The sequence below is a fragment of the Chinchilla lanigera genome, unplaced genomic scaffold (genome assembly GCF_000276665.1).
Source record: "Chinchilla lanigera isolate Chin_1 unplaced genomic scaffold, ChiLan1.0 scaffold00112, whole genome shotgun sequence".
Lineage (NCBI taxonomy): Eukaryota > Metazoa > Chordata > Mammalia > Rodentia > Chinchillidae > Chinchilla > Chinchilla lanigera.
This window is the reverse complement of record NW_004955513.1, coordinates 2,631,451-2,648,318: the sequence shown is the minus strand read 5'-3', so window position 1 is coordinate 2,648,318 and position 16,868 is coordinate 2,631,451. Positions and strand designations below refer to the sequence as shown.

The 16,868-nt window shown below is 45.3% G+C and overlaps 1 protein-coding gene and 1 long non-coding RNA gene across 3 annotated transcripts; one reads left to right on the top strand and one right to left on the bottom strand.

Moving 5' to 3' along the window:
- Window positions 1-3,260: 3,260 nt before the first annotated feature.
- Window positions 3,261-6,534, bottom strand: LOC102011031 (odorant-binding protein 2b-like). Of its 2 annotated transcripts, none has more exons than XM_013506570.1 (6): window positions 6,281-6,534; window positions 5,752-5,885; window positions 5,449-5,519; window positions 4,867-4,977; window positions 4,137-4,235; window positions 3,261-3,857 (listed from the first exon to the last, which is right to left on the bottom strand). In XM_013506570.1, the coding sequence occupies exons 1-6, from the start codon at window positions 6,455-6,457 to the stop codon at window positions 3,832-3,834; spliced, it is 618 nt and encodes a 205-aa protein (XP_013362024.1). In that variant the 5' UTR covers window positions 6,458-6,534; the 3' UTR covers window positions 3,261-3,831. The 2 variants fall into 2 exon arrangements, with proteins under 2 accessions (XP_013362024.1, XP_005408480.1); XM_005408423.1 differs by having other exon boundaries at window positions 6,365-6,534.
- An 886-nt stretch (window positions 6,535-7,420) lies between these two features.
- On the top strand, window positions 7,421-16,868 carry LOC102010830. The gene is made up of 3 exons (XR_264458.1): window positions 7,421-7,646; window positions 16,321-16,511; window positions 16,796-16,868. It is a non-coding gene; the product is annotated as an uncharacterized LOC102010830 (long non-coding RNA).

Genomic DNA, 16,868 nt, shown 5'->3' with positions numbered 1-16,868 from the left:
CCACGTTTTCTTTACCTTTATCTGTTGACAGCCTTCTAGGCTGTTTCCACAGCTCAGCTCTTGTGAATTGTGCTGCTACAAACACAGTATGCATGTATCACTATAGTATGTAGTCCTTAATTCTTTTGGAATTATGCCCAGTAGTGGCATAGCTGGGTCAAATGGGACTTTTATGTTTAATCTTATGAGTGATCTCCATATTTATTTCTATAGTAGTGGTACTAATTTATATTCTTACCAAAAATGTAGGAAGATTCCTCCTGTCATCTTGCCAGCATTCACGTTTTTTATGTTCTTGACAATAGCCATTTCAACCAGGGTGAGGTGGCACCTTAATAAACTTTTAATTTGCATTTTTCTGATGGCTAGAGATGTTGAACATTTTTTGAATACCTTTAGCTATTTGTATTTTGATAGAGACGGAGGAACAGATAGCGGAGTATCTATTCAGTTCACTTGCCCATTCTTACAAATTGGATCCACTGTTTTCCTGAGGTTCATTTTTTAAGTTCTTTATATACTCTAGATATTAGTCCTCCATCAGGAGAGTAGCAGGCAAAGATCTCCCATCCCAGGGTCATCTCTTCACTCCTCTGTTTCCTTTCCTATGTGCAGGGTTTTAGATTTGATGTCTCAATTGTTGATTCTTGATATTATTTCTGTCTTTTTTGTTGCTTTTGTTTTTTTTTGAGAGGCCTTACCATGCAGCAAGCTGGCCTTGAACTCACTTATGTATCCCAGGCTGGCCTTGCACTCATGGCAATCCTCTTGCCTCAGCCTCCCGAGTGCTGGGATTACAGGTGTGCACCACCACACCTGGCTTCTGTCTTTTTGAAGTTCCCGTTCAGGAAGACAATCTGTGCCTGTGGCTTCAAATTTTTCTCCCATATTATCTTCCAGCAGTTTCATTGTTGCTGGTTTTTATATCTATGTCTTTGATCCATTTGAGTTGGTTTTAGTACAGGGTGAGAGATAAGGGTCTAGTTTCAGTGTTCTGCATATGGCTGGCCTGTCTCCAAGCCCTATTCATTAAGGAGACCATCTCTTCTCCAGCATATGGTTTTGGCCCTTGTTATGGTTTGTGACTACATACACCCCAAAACCTCATGCAGTCATGGGGTTTTTTTCATAGGTAGCAGAATCTAGAGTGTGTAGTGCTGGAATTAAGGGTGTGTGATTAGTAAATCAGTCCACTGGTTGGTTTGGCATAGTTCTGGATAGGATTAAAGGCGTGAGTGCTATACCAGCCCTAGGGCGGATAGCCTGCATATGTTATAAGGGACAATATAAATCTTGTCCTCTATGGCTTGTTCCTTTCGCTGTTGTCTGCTATAGTGAATGGCTGCCCCTCTCTACCACCCTGCTGTGGAGCCAGTGGATTGTGGACTGTGAGCTAAAGAAACCTTCCCTCCTTTAACTTTGGGTGTTGGGTATTTTGTCTCAGCAGTGAGAAAAGTAACTAAGAGAGCCCCTTTGTCAAAACTCACATGAGTGTAAATGTTTGAATGTGGTTCTATATCTTCTATTTTGTTCCACTGGTCTCCATGTACCACATTGTTTTTGTTGCAGTAGCTATAGCTTTATAGTATAGTACAGTTTGAAGTCCAGTGCAGTGATGCCTCCATGTTATTTTTTAAGGTCAGGATTGCTTAGGCTATTCTAAGGTTTTTAAAAATTTTAAATATAATACAGGATTGCTTATCTTTTCTAGTCTGTGAAGAGTGTTCTTTGTATATTAATAGGGTTTGCATTAAGTCTATAGATTACTTTTGGTAATATGACCATTTTAACTATTTAATTCTGCCAGTCTAAGAACAAGGCATGTACTTCCCTTTTCTAAAGTCATCTTCAGCTGGGCGTGGTGGTGCACGCCTGTAATCTCAGCACTCAGGAGGCTCAGGCAGGAGGACTGCTGTGAGTTCGAGACCAGCCTGGGCTACAAAGTGAGCTCAAGGCCAGTCTGAACTGCATAGGAAGACCCTTTCTCAAAAAGACAAGAAAAGAGAGCCATCTTCAATTTATTTCTCCAGTATACTGTAATTTTTTTTTAAGAGGTCTTTAACCACCTTGGTTTGGTTGATTCTTTGGTAGGCAATTCTTTTTGAAGTTATTGGGAATGGAAATATTTTCCTGATTTCTAGCTTGCTGAGTGCATTACTGGTGTTGAGGTCATCTTCCCATGGGAGGTTCTGCTGTCACCTCATGCAGCTATACCTACTGACCTGGAGAGTGTCTCAGAGTGGCCGACAGTGCTGCCTCCTCTAGGCCACCATGATGGAATCTCCCTTTTGATACATTTTTGCACTTCCTATCCTCCAGCTGCAAATAATTAACTTACTAAGCTATCTTATAAAATAACACAAGTCCATTTAATAATTAAATAAGAAAATTTTCAAGTCTTCTTAATAACAGTAAACACCTGTTGACAGGGACGTACAAGAAGGTAGGCTGAAATATTATCAGTAATTGCTGAAGTTTGCCACACAAGCGCCTGTGATGTCTGATACCTTAGGGTGTTTGGTTTGATTGATGCTGTGGCAGTCACAGGAGGCAGAGTTAGCAATTCACAGCGCAGCATTCTCTTGTCCCCTATGCAGCCCACACTTGAGCACCACTCAGTCAAGTAATGAAATATGTCACTAAAAAATCACATAAACTTAGAAGATTATAATTGTGATAGCTAACTGTGATGTCAACTTGAATGGATTAAGAAATGCCTGGTGGCCTAGTGGAGCACAGTCCTGGGTGTGTCTGTAGATAACTGATGTATAGGCTGCAAACTGAGGAGTGAAGATCCACCCCGGATGTGGGTGGCACCAACCAATAGGCTTGCAGTCCGGATAGAATAAAAAGGGGAAGAAGCTGGCTGAAATGGAGCTCTTCTCATGAGGGCAGGGGACAAAGCACTGATGCCATGTATAGTGTCCCCATGATCCAGTCACCTCCCCAAAGTTCCACCCCTGCATGCATGGGTTTTTGAGGAAACACCCAGCTGTAAACCATACGAAGATGTCTTCTCTCTCCTGTCCTCCCGTTGACTACTCAGGTCCTAGTCTTGACTAAAACCACTTGGGGCAACAGCTCATATGGTGGTCTCCAGGAATCTCATGGCCCTACAGACCAGTAGAAAGCCATGCTCCTGGGTGTCTGGGGCCTGCTGGGTCTAAGGTCTCCCCAGCAATCCTGCTGGCTCCTCCTCCTAGCAGAACTCTCAGGGAGCTGACCCAAGGTCCCTTCACACAGAAGGCCAAACACAGAAAGGCTGCTGAAGTTGTTTATTTTGAGTCAGGTGAGACCAGGGGTGTTGCAGGAGGTTGTGGAGGGAGGGGTTGTTCAGGAGGCCAGGCCAGTAGGCAGGATGGTGGACTCAGGAGGCGCAGACCTGGTTGGGTATAGTGACAGAAAGGGGAGCAGAGGTTGGGGCCACTCCTGTAGGGACAGGGAGAGGCAGGAGGTGCTGGGGTGGTGCCAGATCAGAGATCTTTCCCCAGGCCACCACACAGCCCCTGCTGGTGGTTATGGCACCAAGGGTGATCCTATCTTCTCCATGAATGGCCTGGTCTCTGAGAACCCCTGGTGGGTTTGTGTAGTGGGGACCAGACTAAGTGGACACCGGGGATGGGAAGGATGATGGGGCTAAACTGCTGTTGGTAATGGTAAAGATGTCTGGAGGGTACACAAGGTCAACTCCTGAGGTGACCACTCCCGCCTGGCCTGGTGGGGTCTCTCCTTCCTGGTTGGGAAAGGAGTGGAGCCAAAGGAATGGATGCTGGAATAGGAGAAATTCAGGATTCTGGGCATTTTCAACATCCACTCAGCGCGTCACTTATCCTAGTCATACTCGGGCACACAGTTTTCTGTTGAAACAGCAACATAAACTCAGAGGTGAGATGGTATCTGGGACAGAGGCCCCCACCCCATCATCCCTGCAGCTCAGACTCCCCAGTGGGCAAGACCCAGGGAGAGTCCGGGTGACCAGGGGAGGTGACAGAGGAGATGCACAGGGAACAGACGGGAGGGACGCAGGGAGACATGAGGGATACACGTGGACTCACAGGAACATGGGAGACACAAAGGGGACACTGGAGACCCAGAGGGGATGCGGCGGAGAACATGGAACAGAGCGCTCCGCTCACCCTTCTGCTCGGGAATGAAGCTGTCCTGCGGGAGTCCCTTGTGTTGTGTGAATTTCTCGAATTCCTCCAGGGCCTCCGGGTTTTCCTCAGGGGTCCTCCCTGTGGGGCAGGGGCCAGGTGAACAGAGGAGCAATGGCTGCACAGCTCTGCAGGAAGCCAGTGGCCGAAGGACACAGCCACCCAAAGTGGCCAAGGGCAGGGGAGGAGGGAGGTTTAAGGGAGGACGATAAACTCTGGGTTGAAGACTGGGATGAAGATGGCCCAGTTGACAGGGCCCTGGGAAGGGGGTCATGCTGGGATATCTGAACCCACTGTGTGACCCAGGGGATAGAGTGGCTTCTGAGCAGCTCTGCAAGGACCTTGTGTCCCAGAGGCATTGTTCTGTCCCTTCACCCTGGAGGCACCTTGTCCCACTAAGGCCTCTGTCAGGACATAACTGTCCTGACAGTTATGTTAATCCCCTCTGGCTTCTGAGACCCTAAGAAGTGACACTCGGTGGCTTGCATCACCAAAGGCAATGTCTGCCCCATGGTGGACAGACCCCTCCCAGCTGACCCCTTCCCACCACAGAGCTTTCACTCTGCCCAGGCAGCACTGTGCCCAGCACCACAAGGCCAGCACAGGGACCTTCTTAATACCCTGATGCCAGGACACAGCTGCTGCCAGCTTTACTGGCTTTTCAAAGCCAGGACAGTGAGGTAGGAGACAGGGCTCTCCAAAGGACCCTCACCCATGAGGCTTCCGATGCGGATCATCTTCCCATGTAAAACATGCTCAGTGTAAAAGAGGATGTGGTCCCGTACAGACGTCTCCTCTATGTTTATGGACATCTTGCCCTGATCTGTAGAAGAACACAAGAAATTAGCTTGAAGTATCTTTGTTCCTAGAGAAAGCATCCAAGACCACACCTAGGAAGAGTCTGGAGTGTGCTGACCGCCACCCAGGAGATGCACCCAGCCCAGCCGGTCCCGTGATGGCCTCCATGGAGAGGGGTGAACCTCACGTGTCAAGCTCAGATGGTAAAGGCCAGGGACATCGAGGCTGGAGTGTGGCACCAGCTCTGAGAAGCTGCCCTGCCCTGCTTCCTTGGCCTCAGTTTCCCCAGGGGTCAGTATTAGGACCACCCAGGGAGAGATGCGACCTGGGCATCCACGCTGCTGGCAAACCCAAAGTTTCAGATGTCTGCTGTTCGGCCACAGATGCCAGGAAGGAAGAGGACGCCCCTCCTGGGGGGCGGACAAGGCAGGGACCGTTCACCACTTCCCACTTTCCCCATGCAGCCCCAGCTCAGGGCACTGCAGGCAGGACTCACAGGCGCTGTATTTTCCAGGCTCCTGGGCTTTGTGCAGCAGAACTTTCTCCTCGTAGCACCGCCCCTTCTTGCTGGAAATCAGGAGGCGCAGGAGCAGCTGCTCTCAGGACTCGGCGGAGCCCAGCACAGCCCCCCTGGAGCCCCGCTCAGCCCTGACCAGGTGAAAACCCATCCCACCCCTGCCCGAGCTGTAGGATGCTGGCTATGTCCCCTCAAAGTCCGGGGACTTTGACACCAACATTCAAAGGTGAACGAGGGAGGGGAAGAATAGCAGGTGGAGGGTCCCTCATGGGTGACGCTCACACGTAGGTGATCTTGGCCTCCACGTCCCCTCCTTCCAGGGTTGTCATCATCACAGGGAATGCCTTCTTGGGCTGGTCCTCCTCTGACAGGTTCTTGTTGGCCACCATAGCTTTCAGGTACCAGGTCCCTGTGACCTGGAGCAGGCCGAGACCTGAACCCATGGCCCAGCCTGACATGCTGACCTGCAGCTAAACTGATGCTCACAGACCCCAGGGTGCAGCCCCTAGAGACGGGCCTGGCTTCCCTTCACCCCAGCCTGTGCCCCGTGGAGCAAGGCTGGCTTCCTCCTCAACAGTTCCATTCTCTTTGGGTATGTGGCCTTAGCACGAGGCACCAGGTGAGCCCCCACTTCCTGCCCTGGGCAGCCTTCTGACTGTGGGTGTCTCTTCGGCAGGATCCTGACCTAAGCTCGGAGGTTTCTGCTCCAGCCCTGCCCCGGGAATGGCCTTGTGTGCCTCCAGAACCGCTGAATCCCTTGGTCACATTTGGGGCTCAAAGTGCAGGTTCAGAACCCAGACTTAAATGACACCTCTTGAAACAGGGGTCCCAGTCGCTGGCTGCTGTCCAGTGGCCACGGCCTTACTCCTACCCTAGGCACCCCGCCCGGCCTCACATCCAACTCTTTTGAGAGGAAGGACAGAGGGCCCTCAGCTGGCAGGGCGGCCACCACACCAAGCAGCACGAAGGTGAGGAGCAGGGTCTTCATCTCAGCGCTGTGCTCGCGGCCACGCAGGTCTCCTGGAGTCTGACGAGGCTGTGTCGGCTCCCCTCTGGACGCCCTTTATGTCCCCTGCAGCCAGGGCCAGTGCGCACTTGGCACTGACCACGCCCCTCCCGCCCGTCCCTCACGCCAAGTCCACATCCATCACGAGTGCAGTGCTGTTATTGTTGGGATCCCATGAATAACAACTTAATGCCACTGGACACAAAGACCGCAGTGCCGGCCAGTGTCTGCCCACCCCGGGGTCCTGCCCACTGCCCAGCCCACCCAGACAGGAGATCTGGCTTCCTCCCTCCCATCCCTGCCCTCTTTGCCCTCAGCACCCATGGCTGGCCAGGGCCAAGTTCTAAGGGAGCCACGTCTCGCCTCCTGCTCAGGGGAGCACCTTTACTTCCTGACCCCTCCTTCATTCTGTACTCTGGCGCTGCCTACTCGTGCCTTGTTCTCTTCCTCTGTCTGTGCCCTTCCCATCCCCTCGGTTACAGTGTAAGAACAGGGAGTTGGCTGCTTGGGCTCACAGTTCTGTTGTGGCTGCACACACAGTTCTAGACACATGTTAGGAGGTCATACATGGTTTTCCACTAAAGGAATAAACCAAGTTATTTCACCTCTGTGCATGCAAAGGCTGCCTCTCTAATAAGAGAACTTAAAACTTCTGCTGCTTTAGAAATCAGAAGATCCACTGAGAGGACATGGCAGGCCTCCAGGCACCCTGGCATGACTGAGGCGCCATGGATGTTGGTTTCTTCCTTCCCATCCTACATGTAGTGGGATTCAGGGCCAAGCGTCACCATAGCTTTTCATAAATTCACACTCATGCAACTCCCTTGACTTCACCCCAGTGGGGCCCCCTACATCACAAAGGCCTTCTCCTCATCAGCTTTGACCACCCACATGCGGACACAACAGCCTTAACCCTTATTCTCTTTGGATAAACTGGGCAAGAAGCACAAGGAAGCCACACACCTACCTGGAAGGAGTCCCTGGCTAGTTCCCTGGGTACCTGCCCTGCTGGCCTTAGACCCTGCCACTTTCTGCCTAAGAAGTCTGCCCTCCCCCTCCGAATGCTGCAGTTCATTTGCTCAGAGAACTGTGACTTGAGCTGTGGATACAGGAGTTGGGGCCCCACAGTGGCACTTTTGTGCCTCTCTGGGTCAAAATTGGACAACTCCAGGTACTTGCTAAACAATACTATTTAGCACTCTCTATAAGCCTTAGAGTTTTCCTGAAGGTGCTGGTGTGAGCTAATACTTGGTGCCAGAGTGGAAAGGGCTGCTGACCAGGAAGCCTGTCCCTGACGGGAGGTGGGAAGGGCGAGGCCTGTGGTCTTCAGGACCAGAGATTGCTTAGCAGGTTGGAGTCTTCACATCAGTGAGGAAGCTTTTCTGTCCTCATTTTTGTTTCTGTATCCAAGACACCTTGTATTTCACTTGTGTGCGACTCATTGATCTGTGCACTTAGTGTATGGGTACATGTAAGGACATTCTTAAAACCAACAGGAAACAACGTGCAAAGATGACTGACAGCTCCAAACCCATCGGAGCTGTGCAGCTGTCTCTCATTTTCCATCTGCCCTGCTCTGGGTCCCAAGAGACTGAATTCTACCAAGGTCCCCAGCTATAGTGTTGGATATTTGTTGTAATGATTTAGATCTAAAATGTATCCTGAAGTTTCGTGTGTTTGGAGGTTGAGTGGATTGTTAGGGCATCACACATATCATTATACTTACCATTATACATATCATTATATTCCAAGGGATTAACTCTTTGAGTTCAGCAGCTGAATGTGCTGTTAAGAGGTGCCTGGTGGGATCATGGGAGGCATGCATGAGCTGGAGAAGTGTATTCTTGTCCCTGAATCCTTTCTTCTTTCTCTGCTTCTGGACTATCACAGGTTGAGCAGTCTTCTTCTGCCATGCCCTTCCCCCCTGCATTTCCACCTTGGAGCCAGCTAAACTTTGGACTGAGACCACTGGAAATTATGAGCCAAATAAATCTCTCTTCCTAAAAGTTGTAGGTGTTAGCTATTTGTCCCAGTGATAAGAAAGTGACTCATAGAGATATTGGTACCAGAGAAGTGGGGTCATTGTTGTCACTATAACTGACTGTGTGGTGCAGAAGCCTTTCAAACTGGTTTGCAGGAGGAGTTTGCAAAGCTTTTGAGATATAGCGAACAGAAGTCTTAGAATGCGGTAAGCTGAGTAAGCAAAAAATGATGGCAGGTTCTGGTTCAAGTTTAGAAGCCCAGGATGCCAATAGGAATGTGGACAGTAAAGAGGAGGCTCAGGAAATTTCAACTGAAAACCAAGACCCCATTGGCAGTTGGACTGGAGGTTGTGTGTGTCACACATTGGCAGAAAATTTTTCTTCATTTTCTTTTTCCCATGTCCTGAGACTTTGCAGGAGACTGATGTTCTAATGTTCAAGCTTCGGCATGGGTACTGCTGACTGCTTTTAGCCAGATCTACAGTGAAAATCAGGAACCAAGTTTGCAGTTTCATTAGACAGGAAATCCCTGCTAAATTTGGGCTGTGGAGAACATGGTTGCTGAAAGGATTAGCATTAAAAAGAAGCCACACCAGGATAATAGGGAAGATGGCTTAAGGGTGTCTCAGGGATCAACAAGACCCCATCTGCCACAGACTCAGAGGTGTCAAAGTGTAAATCTTTCATTTCAGAAGACAGTCCCTGCCTGCTGAAGAGGGTCCCCTGCCAGAGGACATTTGTCTAGGGAATTTGTTCCCCAGTATTCCTTTGATAATGTTCAGCTATCAGGCACTGAGAGGCCTCTTCAGGCATGATGTAAGGGGGCCTGGCTATGACTTGAGATGGTAATAGTCCTTGGTGTCATCTACAGGGTGTTTGTTTTATCATCGTGCAGAATGAAAGAGTTATGGGGTCATGGAGGCTTCCACATAGATTTCAACAGAAGGCCTGGAAGCCCGGGTAGTATGCCCTTGATAGGGAAGTGCATGAAGCTGTGAGAGTAATGCCAAAGGTTCAGTGGGGACCCCAAGAAGTTAGAGATGTTTTTAATGTGTTGAAACAAGCTGTGGGTGGTGAGCAGAGCCACCCCAAAAAGAGGTTATAAGGGCTGTCATAAGCAATGTCATGGGGATGGGGCTATCCAAGCACTTTGGTGTTCATGTAGCACCACAACCTGCCCCAGGTGCTGGACATATTGCTACAGGATTTAATATTTTCCTTGCAGGGTCTTGCTTTGGTTCCATTTTTATTCCTCCATTTTTCCCTTTTGGGATGGGAATTTCTACCCTATGTTATTGTATATTGGAAGTATTTAACTTAAAAATTTTTTTTTACATCACTCACAGCTAAGAGTTTGCCTTGAGTCTCAGACGAGACTTTGAACTTGGATGTTTTTGCATTGCTGGAACACTGTTAAGTCTTTGGTGACTCTTAGATATGGAGTAAATGTATTTTTCATGATGAGGGGGATATGAATCGTTTGAGGGACAGCGGTAGAATATTATGATTTAAGTCTAAAATGTTCCCCAACATGTCTTGTGTTTAGCAGGTATTTGGATTATGTGGGTGCTGCACTCCAGTGGGTTTATCCATGGATGACTTCAGTAGTTGAATGTCATTTTAGGAGATAGAGCCTTATTAGAGCTGGGTCACTGGGAAGTGAGTCGGAAAAGTGTATTCTTGACTCTGGCTTCTCCCTTCTCTGTTTCTTGCGTGTGGTGGTGGTGGTGGAGCAGATTTCTTTCATTGTTACCTTCCACCCTGTGTTTCTGTATTGGAGGCAGCTAACTTTGGACTGAGCTCACAGGGAACTAAGACAAATAAACCTCTCTGCCTTTAAATTGTGGGTGTCAGGGATTGTGTTACAGTGACAAAGAAAGTAATAATACTGGTTAAGTTCAGATGTTGATAGACACCATTTGGGAATGATAGTGCCAGTCAATGGCATCAATCCATAGTGGACTGAATGTAGGGCCAGAGGCCAAGGTCTATGGGATGCTGTCTTGAGATAGTAGGGCAGGAGGTTGTGTCAACCTGTAGCAGACACCATTGTGAGACAGAGGGAAGGAGGGGGAGGTCTTCACTATTGTTCCAGGGTTGAGGCATTTTTCTGCATGGCATTGTTCCTTTCCTGTTGGGCTGTCCCTTCCCAAAGCTACTGTTCTCATCACTTTAGACTATATATCTGCAAATAAGGAATCCATGAGATGGAGGGGGAAGGGAGGGGAGGAAGGGGCACATTTGTGTTTCTCTGGCCCCAAATTGGGAGGCCCCAAGTACTCATTACACAGTACACTCCTGGAGTAATACCTGTCTCCCATAGAACACTCCTGGAGTAATACCTTGGGTTGTCCTAAAGGTGCTGGCATTTTTCCAATACTTGGCCCCAACATGGAAGGTGCTGTTGACCAGGAAAGCCGTTCTCCTGAGAGTGTGGAGGGCAGGTACCAGATATTAGTGAACAGGCCATAGTCTCCATGTCAGGGAGATACATTTCTGTACACTGTTCATTTTGGCCGTGTCCCAGACACTTATGTGGGAATTGTTTATCCATTCACTTTACAACGTTGATACAAGTAATTGCACACTTGAAAAAGATGGGAAACAAAATTCACAAATGACTACAGAAGAGCCCTGCCACCAGGAATTCTATGCTTGGGGCTATTGGAGCACTGTCTCCCATAGTCCACCTTCTCTGCACATAGTCTCCCATAGTCCACCTTCTCTCCCACAGTCCACCTGCTCTGCACAGTGTCCTTTGGGCTGAATTCTATTGGGTTTTTCCAACTGCATTTTTCTTACTGGTTAAATTACATTGGTAGTGGACATCATCAACAGGTGATAAGGCAACAGATTGTGGTCAACTCATGAGGAACAGGAAGTAGAGGGAGAAGTCAAGGCCTAAAGATGTGAGATGATAGAACTGGAGAGGAGAGATTTCCCACCCCAGTGCACCACTTTCTGGGTGTTTCTGCTTGTGACTGTATTACTTTCTAGCAGTAGTCTTGTTGGACTGCCCCTACTCCAAGTTTGTCTCACCATCATTAGTAACATCCTTCATTACCCTGCATTGAGTGTCCTAGTGGTCCTAGCTTCTTGGCATTGCCAATTCTTAGGTGCCTTGGATTTATTCAACATTTGTGTCTAAGATAATTTTGATGGCACCAACAATGGCACCAGGGCACAGTACGTGCTAGCTGGGATTGAGGTGCAGTTAGAAGGAATAGAAAGGGGCTTAAGGTGAAAAGCCAGCAAAGGTTGCAACAACAATTACAGTGGAGACTGTAGCTTGTACCACAAACCATCTATTTTTATTATTTTAGAGACTGTGTCTACCACCACTCTTATAGATCAGTAAGGAATACAGTTGATATGGAGTATGAAAATGTCAGCAGAGTGCAAGGGATGGATTGTGGTTGGAGGTATTGATGACTGACCCTCTCAGCCTACTGATAGCTATCATTGTTTCTAGCACATTGACAGATTCATAGCTTCCCCACTAAAGTGCCTACATCCTCTATTCTTCTGTGTTCCTCTGAAACACATAGGCAGGTGAATTACCACACACAGCTGATAGAGGTAATGACCGATGGGATTAATGGTTTGTGTTCTTTCTTCCCAGTGGGGCAATGTGATATGTTTCTACTGTGTATCTCAGAGTGCTTTCAGGACCACTGAGTTATTTTCCCACAGAGGTAGATTCATTAATATATTTTTCATGTTCTGCCTCCCATATCTCACTTTGTCTAAGATTTTTGAGCTGCAGAACAATGAAACAATAAGTTTCTGTGTTTTGTATTATCCTTTTTGTGATACTTTGTTGCAGTAGAGCAAAAAATAATACAAACTCTAACATATTAATAATTATATTGAATATAAATGGCCTAAATATAGCAATTAAAAGACAGTGACTGGAAGATTGTGTAAAGAACTATGATAAAACTATATGTTATCTACAAGAAACGTACCCAATATAACCACAGAGATAGGCTGAAAGTAAAATTATGGAAAATGATATACATAAATATTAAGTAAAAGAAAGTTGAAATATTAGTTTAATATCAGATAAAATAGACTTCAGAAGAAAGAAAAATTGAAAGTGGTTACATAATTATAAATGAACCATTCCACAGAGAAGATGTAATAATGTCTGTAATTTCTTATTGCAATACTGAGGATTGAACCCCGGGCCTTGTGCATGCTACTCAAATGTTCTTCTTCTATATTCCAAGCCCAGGAAGGAATAATAGCCTTAAATGCAGGTGCACCGTATAACAGAGCTGAACAATCTGTGAAGCCAAACAGGTGGAACTGAACAGAGATATAAGCAAACCCTCAGTGGTAGTTGGAGACTCCAATACTTCTGTCTTAACAATTAAAGGTAGCTAGAAAGAAAACCAACAGCACATTGAAGACTCGGACACATTGTTAATTAATGTAATGCAATTCACATCTGTAGAGCACTCCTCACAACAGTCCTACACACATTCCTTTCAAACATCTATAGGACATTCACAGAATAAGGCCGTATCTTGGATCATGAAATGAAACTCAGTGTATTTAAAAGAATAGGAATCATGTAGAAAGCGTGCTCTGACCATATGAAAAGAAACCAGAAATGGATATCAAGAGTTAGCGGGAAATCTTTCTCTGGGTGCTTCTGAGGTAATTAACATAATTTTAATCCATGGAAGAAGAAGAAGTTTTGAGATAATATTTTAAAAAGTAGATTAGATGAAAATGAAGGCACAACATAACAAAGCCAGTAGGATGCACTAGTGCTAGAAGGGAATTTTATAGCACTAAATGCACATGATAGAAAAGATGAGACATTTAGGGGCTGGGGATTTAGCTCAGCGGCACAGTGCCTGCCTGGCAAGTGCAAGGTCGTGAGTTCCAGTCCTGGTACCAGAAGAAAAACAAAAACAAAAACAAAAACAACAACAAAAAAGAAAAGATGAGACATTTAAAATCAGTCATTGTAGCACACACACCAAGAATCAAGAATAATCTAGAAAAAAGAATATGAAATTATCAGTGTTAAGATTGAAAGATAAACTATCCCTACAGACCCTGCAGACATGAAAGGATAATGAAGAGGAAGTATAGGTAGATTTATTTGCATAAATTTGACAACATAAATGAATAAACAAATTTCCAAAAAAGGTGTAACTTTAATATAAAATAGATAATTTTGACAGTAAAATTTTAATGAAAAATTATGAACTCAAATTTCTTAATAAAACATTAATAATGGGCTATATATAAAGAATAATATAGCATGGGCAAAACATCTATTCCTACGGTGAAAAGTTGATTCAATATTCAAACAATCAACCCATATTAACACATTTTAAAAATTTGCATGTTTATATTGATGTAGAAAGACCATTTGGCAAAGTTCAACACCCATTCAGGATAGCGACTATAAGAAAAAGACTAGAGGAAAACTCCCTTCATTTCACAAAAAGTACCTACAGAAAATTTAAAACTAACCTTATGCTGAATGGTGAGTGATGGAGTCCGCTTTCTAATATCAGGGAAAAGGAAAGAACATCCATTCTCACCTTTGGTGTTTAACGTAGGGCAAAAAGTTCCATCCAGTTGTGGTAAAGGGGGAAAAGGAAATATAAAGCATATAGATCAGAAAGAAAGAAAACTTTATTTCCAGACAGAGAACCAAAAATAAAACAAAACAAAAACAGAGCAAACAATTGAGTTAAACAAGGTTACAGAAATAAAAAAATAAACAAGGTTACAGATTACAAGGTAAACATGCAGAAATCAATTGTGTGTGTGCATAATAGCAAGAGACAATAAAATTAAGACTACAATACTACTTACAATCACTGAAAAATAATTATAGACAGACGCAGAGGCACATACCTATAATCCCAGCACTTTGGGAGGCTGAGGCAGGAGGATCATGAGTTTGAACCTGGTCTGGGCAATTTTGCAAGACCCTGTCTCAAAATTTAAAAGGGAGGGAGATTGGGGATGTAACTATATAACTCAGTGCAAAGACTCTGGTTTTAATCCCCACTACCACCCCCTCGAATTGCACATCTAAGTGTAAATCTAACAAATCATGTACAGAACTGTATACTTAAAACTACGTAATGATGACAAAATAATTCAAAGATCTAAACTCAGGCACATACATAATCTATTGTTGGAATAGTAAAGATGTTACTTCTTCCAAAAAAGCTAATAAAGATATACTCTATTTATATCCCCAAAAGAATTTTAGTTGACCTAGATATTAGCCTAAAATTTGTATGAAAATGCAAAGAAACTCAAATTACCTAAAAATTAAAAGGGATGAAGTAGGTGAATTGGGCTACTTGATTCAAGACTTACCTAAGCTTAGCGATTGATGCCCGTGGTAATGGCAGTGGAGGCATTTGGAGAGCAGTAGAAGAAGTAGACTACGGGATCTATAACAGATCTGTGCAAACTGACCCAACTGATCTTAAATAAGAGGCAAAAGCTATTCATGGGAGGAAAGACAGCCTTTGAAGAATGTGGTGCTGGAGCAGTTGTACATCCACAGACAGAACAAAACCAATACACCCCACCTAGGCTTCACACCTCATACAAAAATCAGGTCAAAATGGAGTATAGGTTTTCACATAAAATATAAAAGTATAGCACTTATTTTTAAAGACAGGGCCTCACTATATCAAAACTTTTTGAAAACAAAGAAAAAATGGAATATGTAGCTAAGTCAGTAGTTTTTAAATTGGTCACCAATAGTATGATCCATCAAAGGAAAAATGTATAACATCACCTCCATCAAAATTAACAATTTGTGATCTTTCATGGACTCTTTTAAGCAAACAAAAAAACCAAATTGAAAGACTGAGAGATATTATGTGCAATCACATATCTGATGAATAATTAATTTCTCCATTTACAAAGAACACTCAAAACTCAATAGATTAAAAGATAAATTAAAAAATGGGCAAAAGTCATGAAAGGAAAGAGGCCATACAAGATATACAATGCAGTAGCAAATAAATACAGAAAAACCATTCTGCGCTATTAGTCATTAGTGAAATAAATAAAAATCATCACTAAATACCTATCAAATAACTAAAATAAAACGTAGTAGTAACACCAAGGTCTGGTGAAATCCATAGCTTTGTGTGCTGTATAGTTACGGTCAGTAACACTCGAAGGGATGACTTTCTATTAGGGGAGCACGGATCAGCTTTGTCAGGGTGCAGGGGTAGCGGGAGGGGAGCGATGCTAGGAAAGCCGCACGAATGATTCAAGTTAGTGATTGGCGTCTTGGTTGTGTCTATGTCAGCTTTCTCTTTGTGACACTTCCTGTACTTTTGAAATATATAATAGTGGCAAATGAGGAAAAGAATACATGCGATCTCTGAATTATTCCTCACAACTGCATGTAAATCTACATTTATTCTAAAATGAAAAGATTAATTTAAGTATCAGAATGGCCATTAAAAATTCATGTGCCCCTAGATTGAGCAGCTTCACTCAGAAACATCCTTGGAATGGGGCAGGCAGTCCCACATGACCCAAGCAGATGTGCCCAAAGATTACCTTGATTTCCTTGCCATTCAGGGAAATACTTTCAGCACCCACTAAAATAGCAGTGGCTCAAAAAACTTGTAAATCCATGTGATGATATAGCATATGGGGTTTGAAGGAGTAAAACACATCCATTCATGTATTCAATGGTTTTTACACACTTTCAATATGCTAAGGATTTTTCTAGGCACAAAGAATTCATCAGTGAAAGTGCTGCTGTCCTGGAGCTCACCTTCTAGGCACAGGGGTAAAGTAACAAAACAAATGAGATGATTTTGGTATCAGTGATCAATTTCTTGCTTCCAGCTTTCAACACACCCTTCATTGCCTTGTTGGCGATCATCAAATGGACCCAGTAGGTGTTTCTGTCTTGTACCTGGCATGATAGTCAGCCTTGGTTATAGAGGATCAGGAGGATGGATTGTCCTTTCCAGTGTGAAGAAGCTTCCCTTTCTTGTCATCTTCACCCTCCAGCTACACAATGGGCAGTGGCAAAGGTAAGGGATGTCTGGGGCACTCACTCACGCCGACGTCAGTGGGCGCCCACAAAGGGCTTGCAGTGCAGGTCTAGTGGCGCCCCCACAAGTGTATCCCAGTGAAAACCGGAGGCTTCCCAGCACCACCTACCTGCCAACGGGAGTGATAAAAGGCTACCTGGTGCCTGGCCAGCCCACCCTTCCCTACCTGCTAGCCTTTCCCTAGTCCATGACCAGCTCTTGCACAGTGAAACCCAGCAAACATCCTCCCATCTCTGAGATGCAGCTGCACCTTCTCCCACCAGCTGTGAAGCCAGCCTTGTGAACGGGACCCCACTCATCTATTCCTTCCTTACATGAGGCCTCACAACCCTGAGG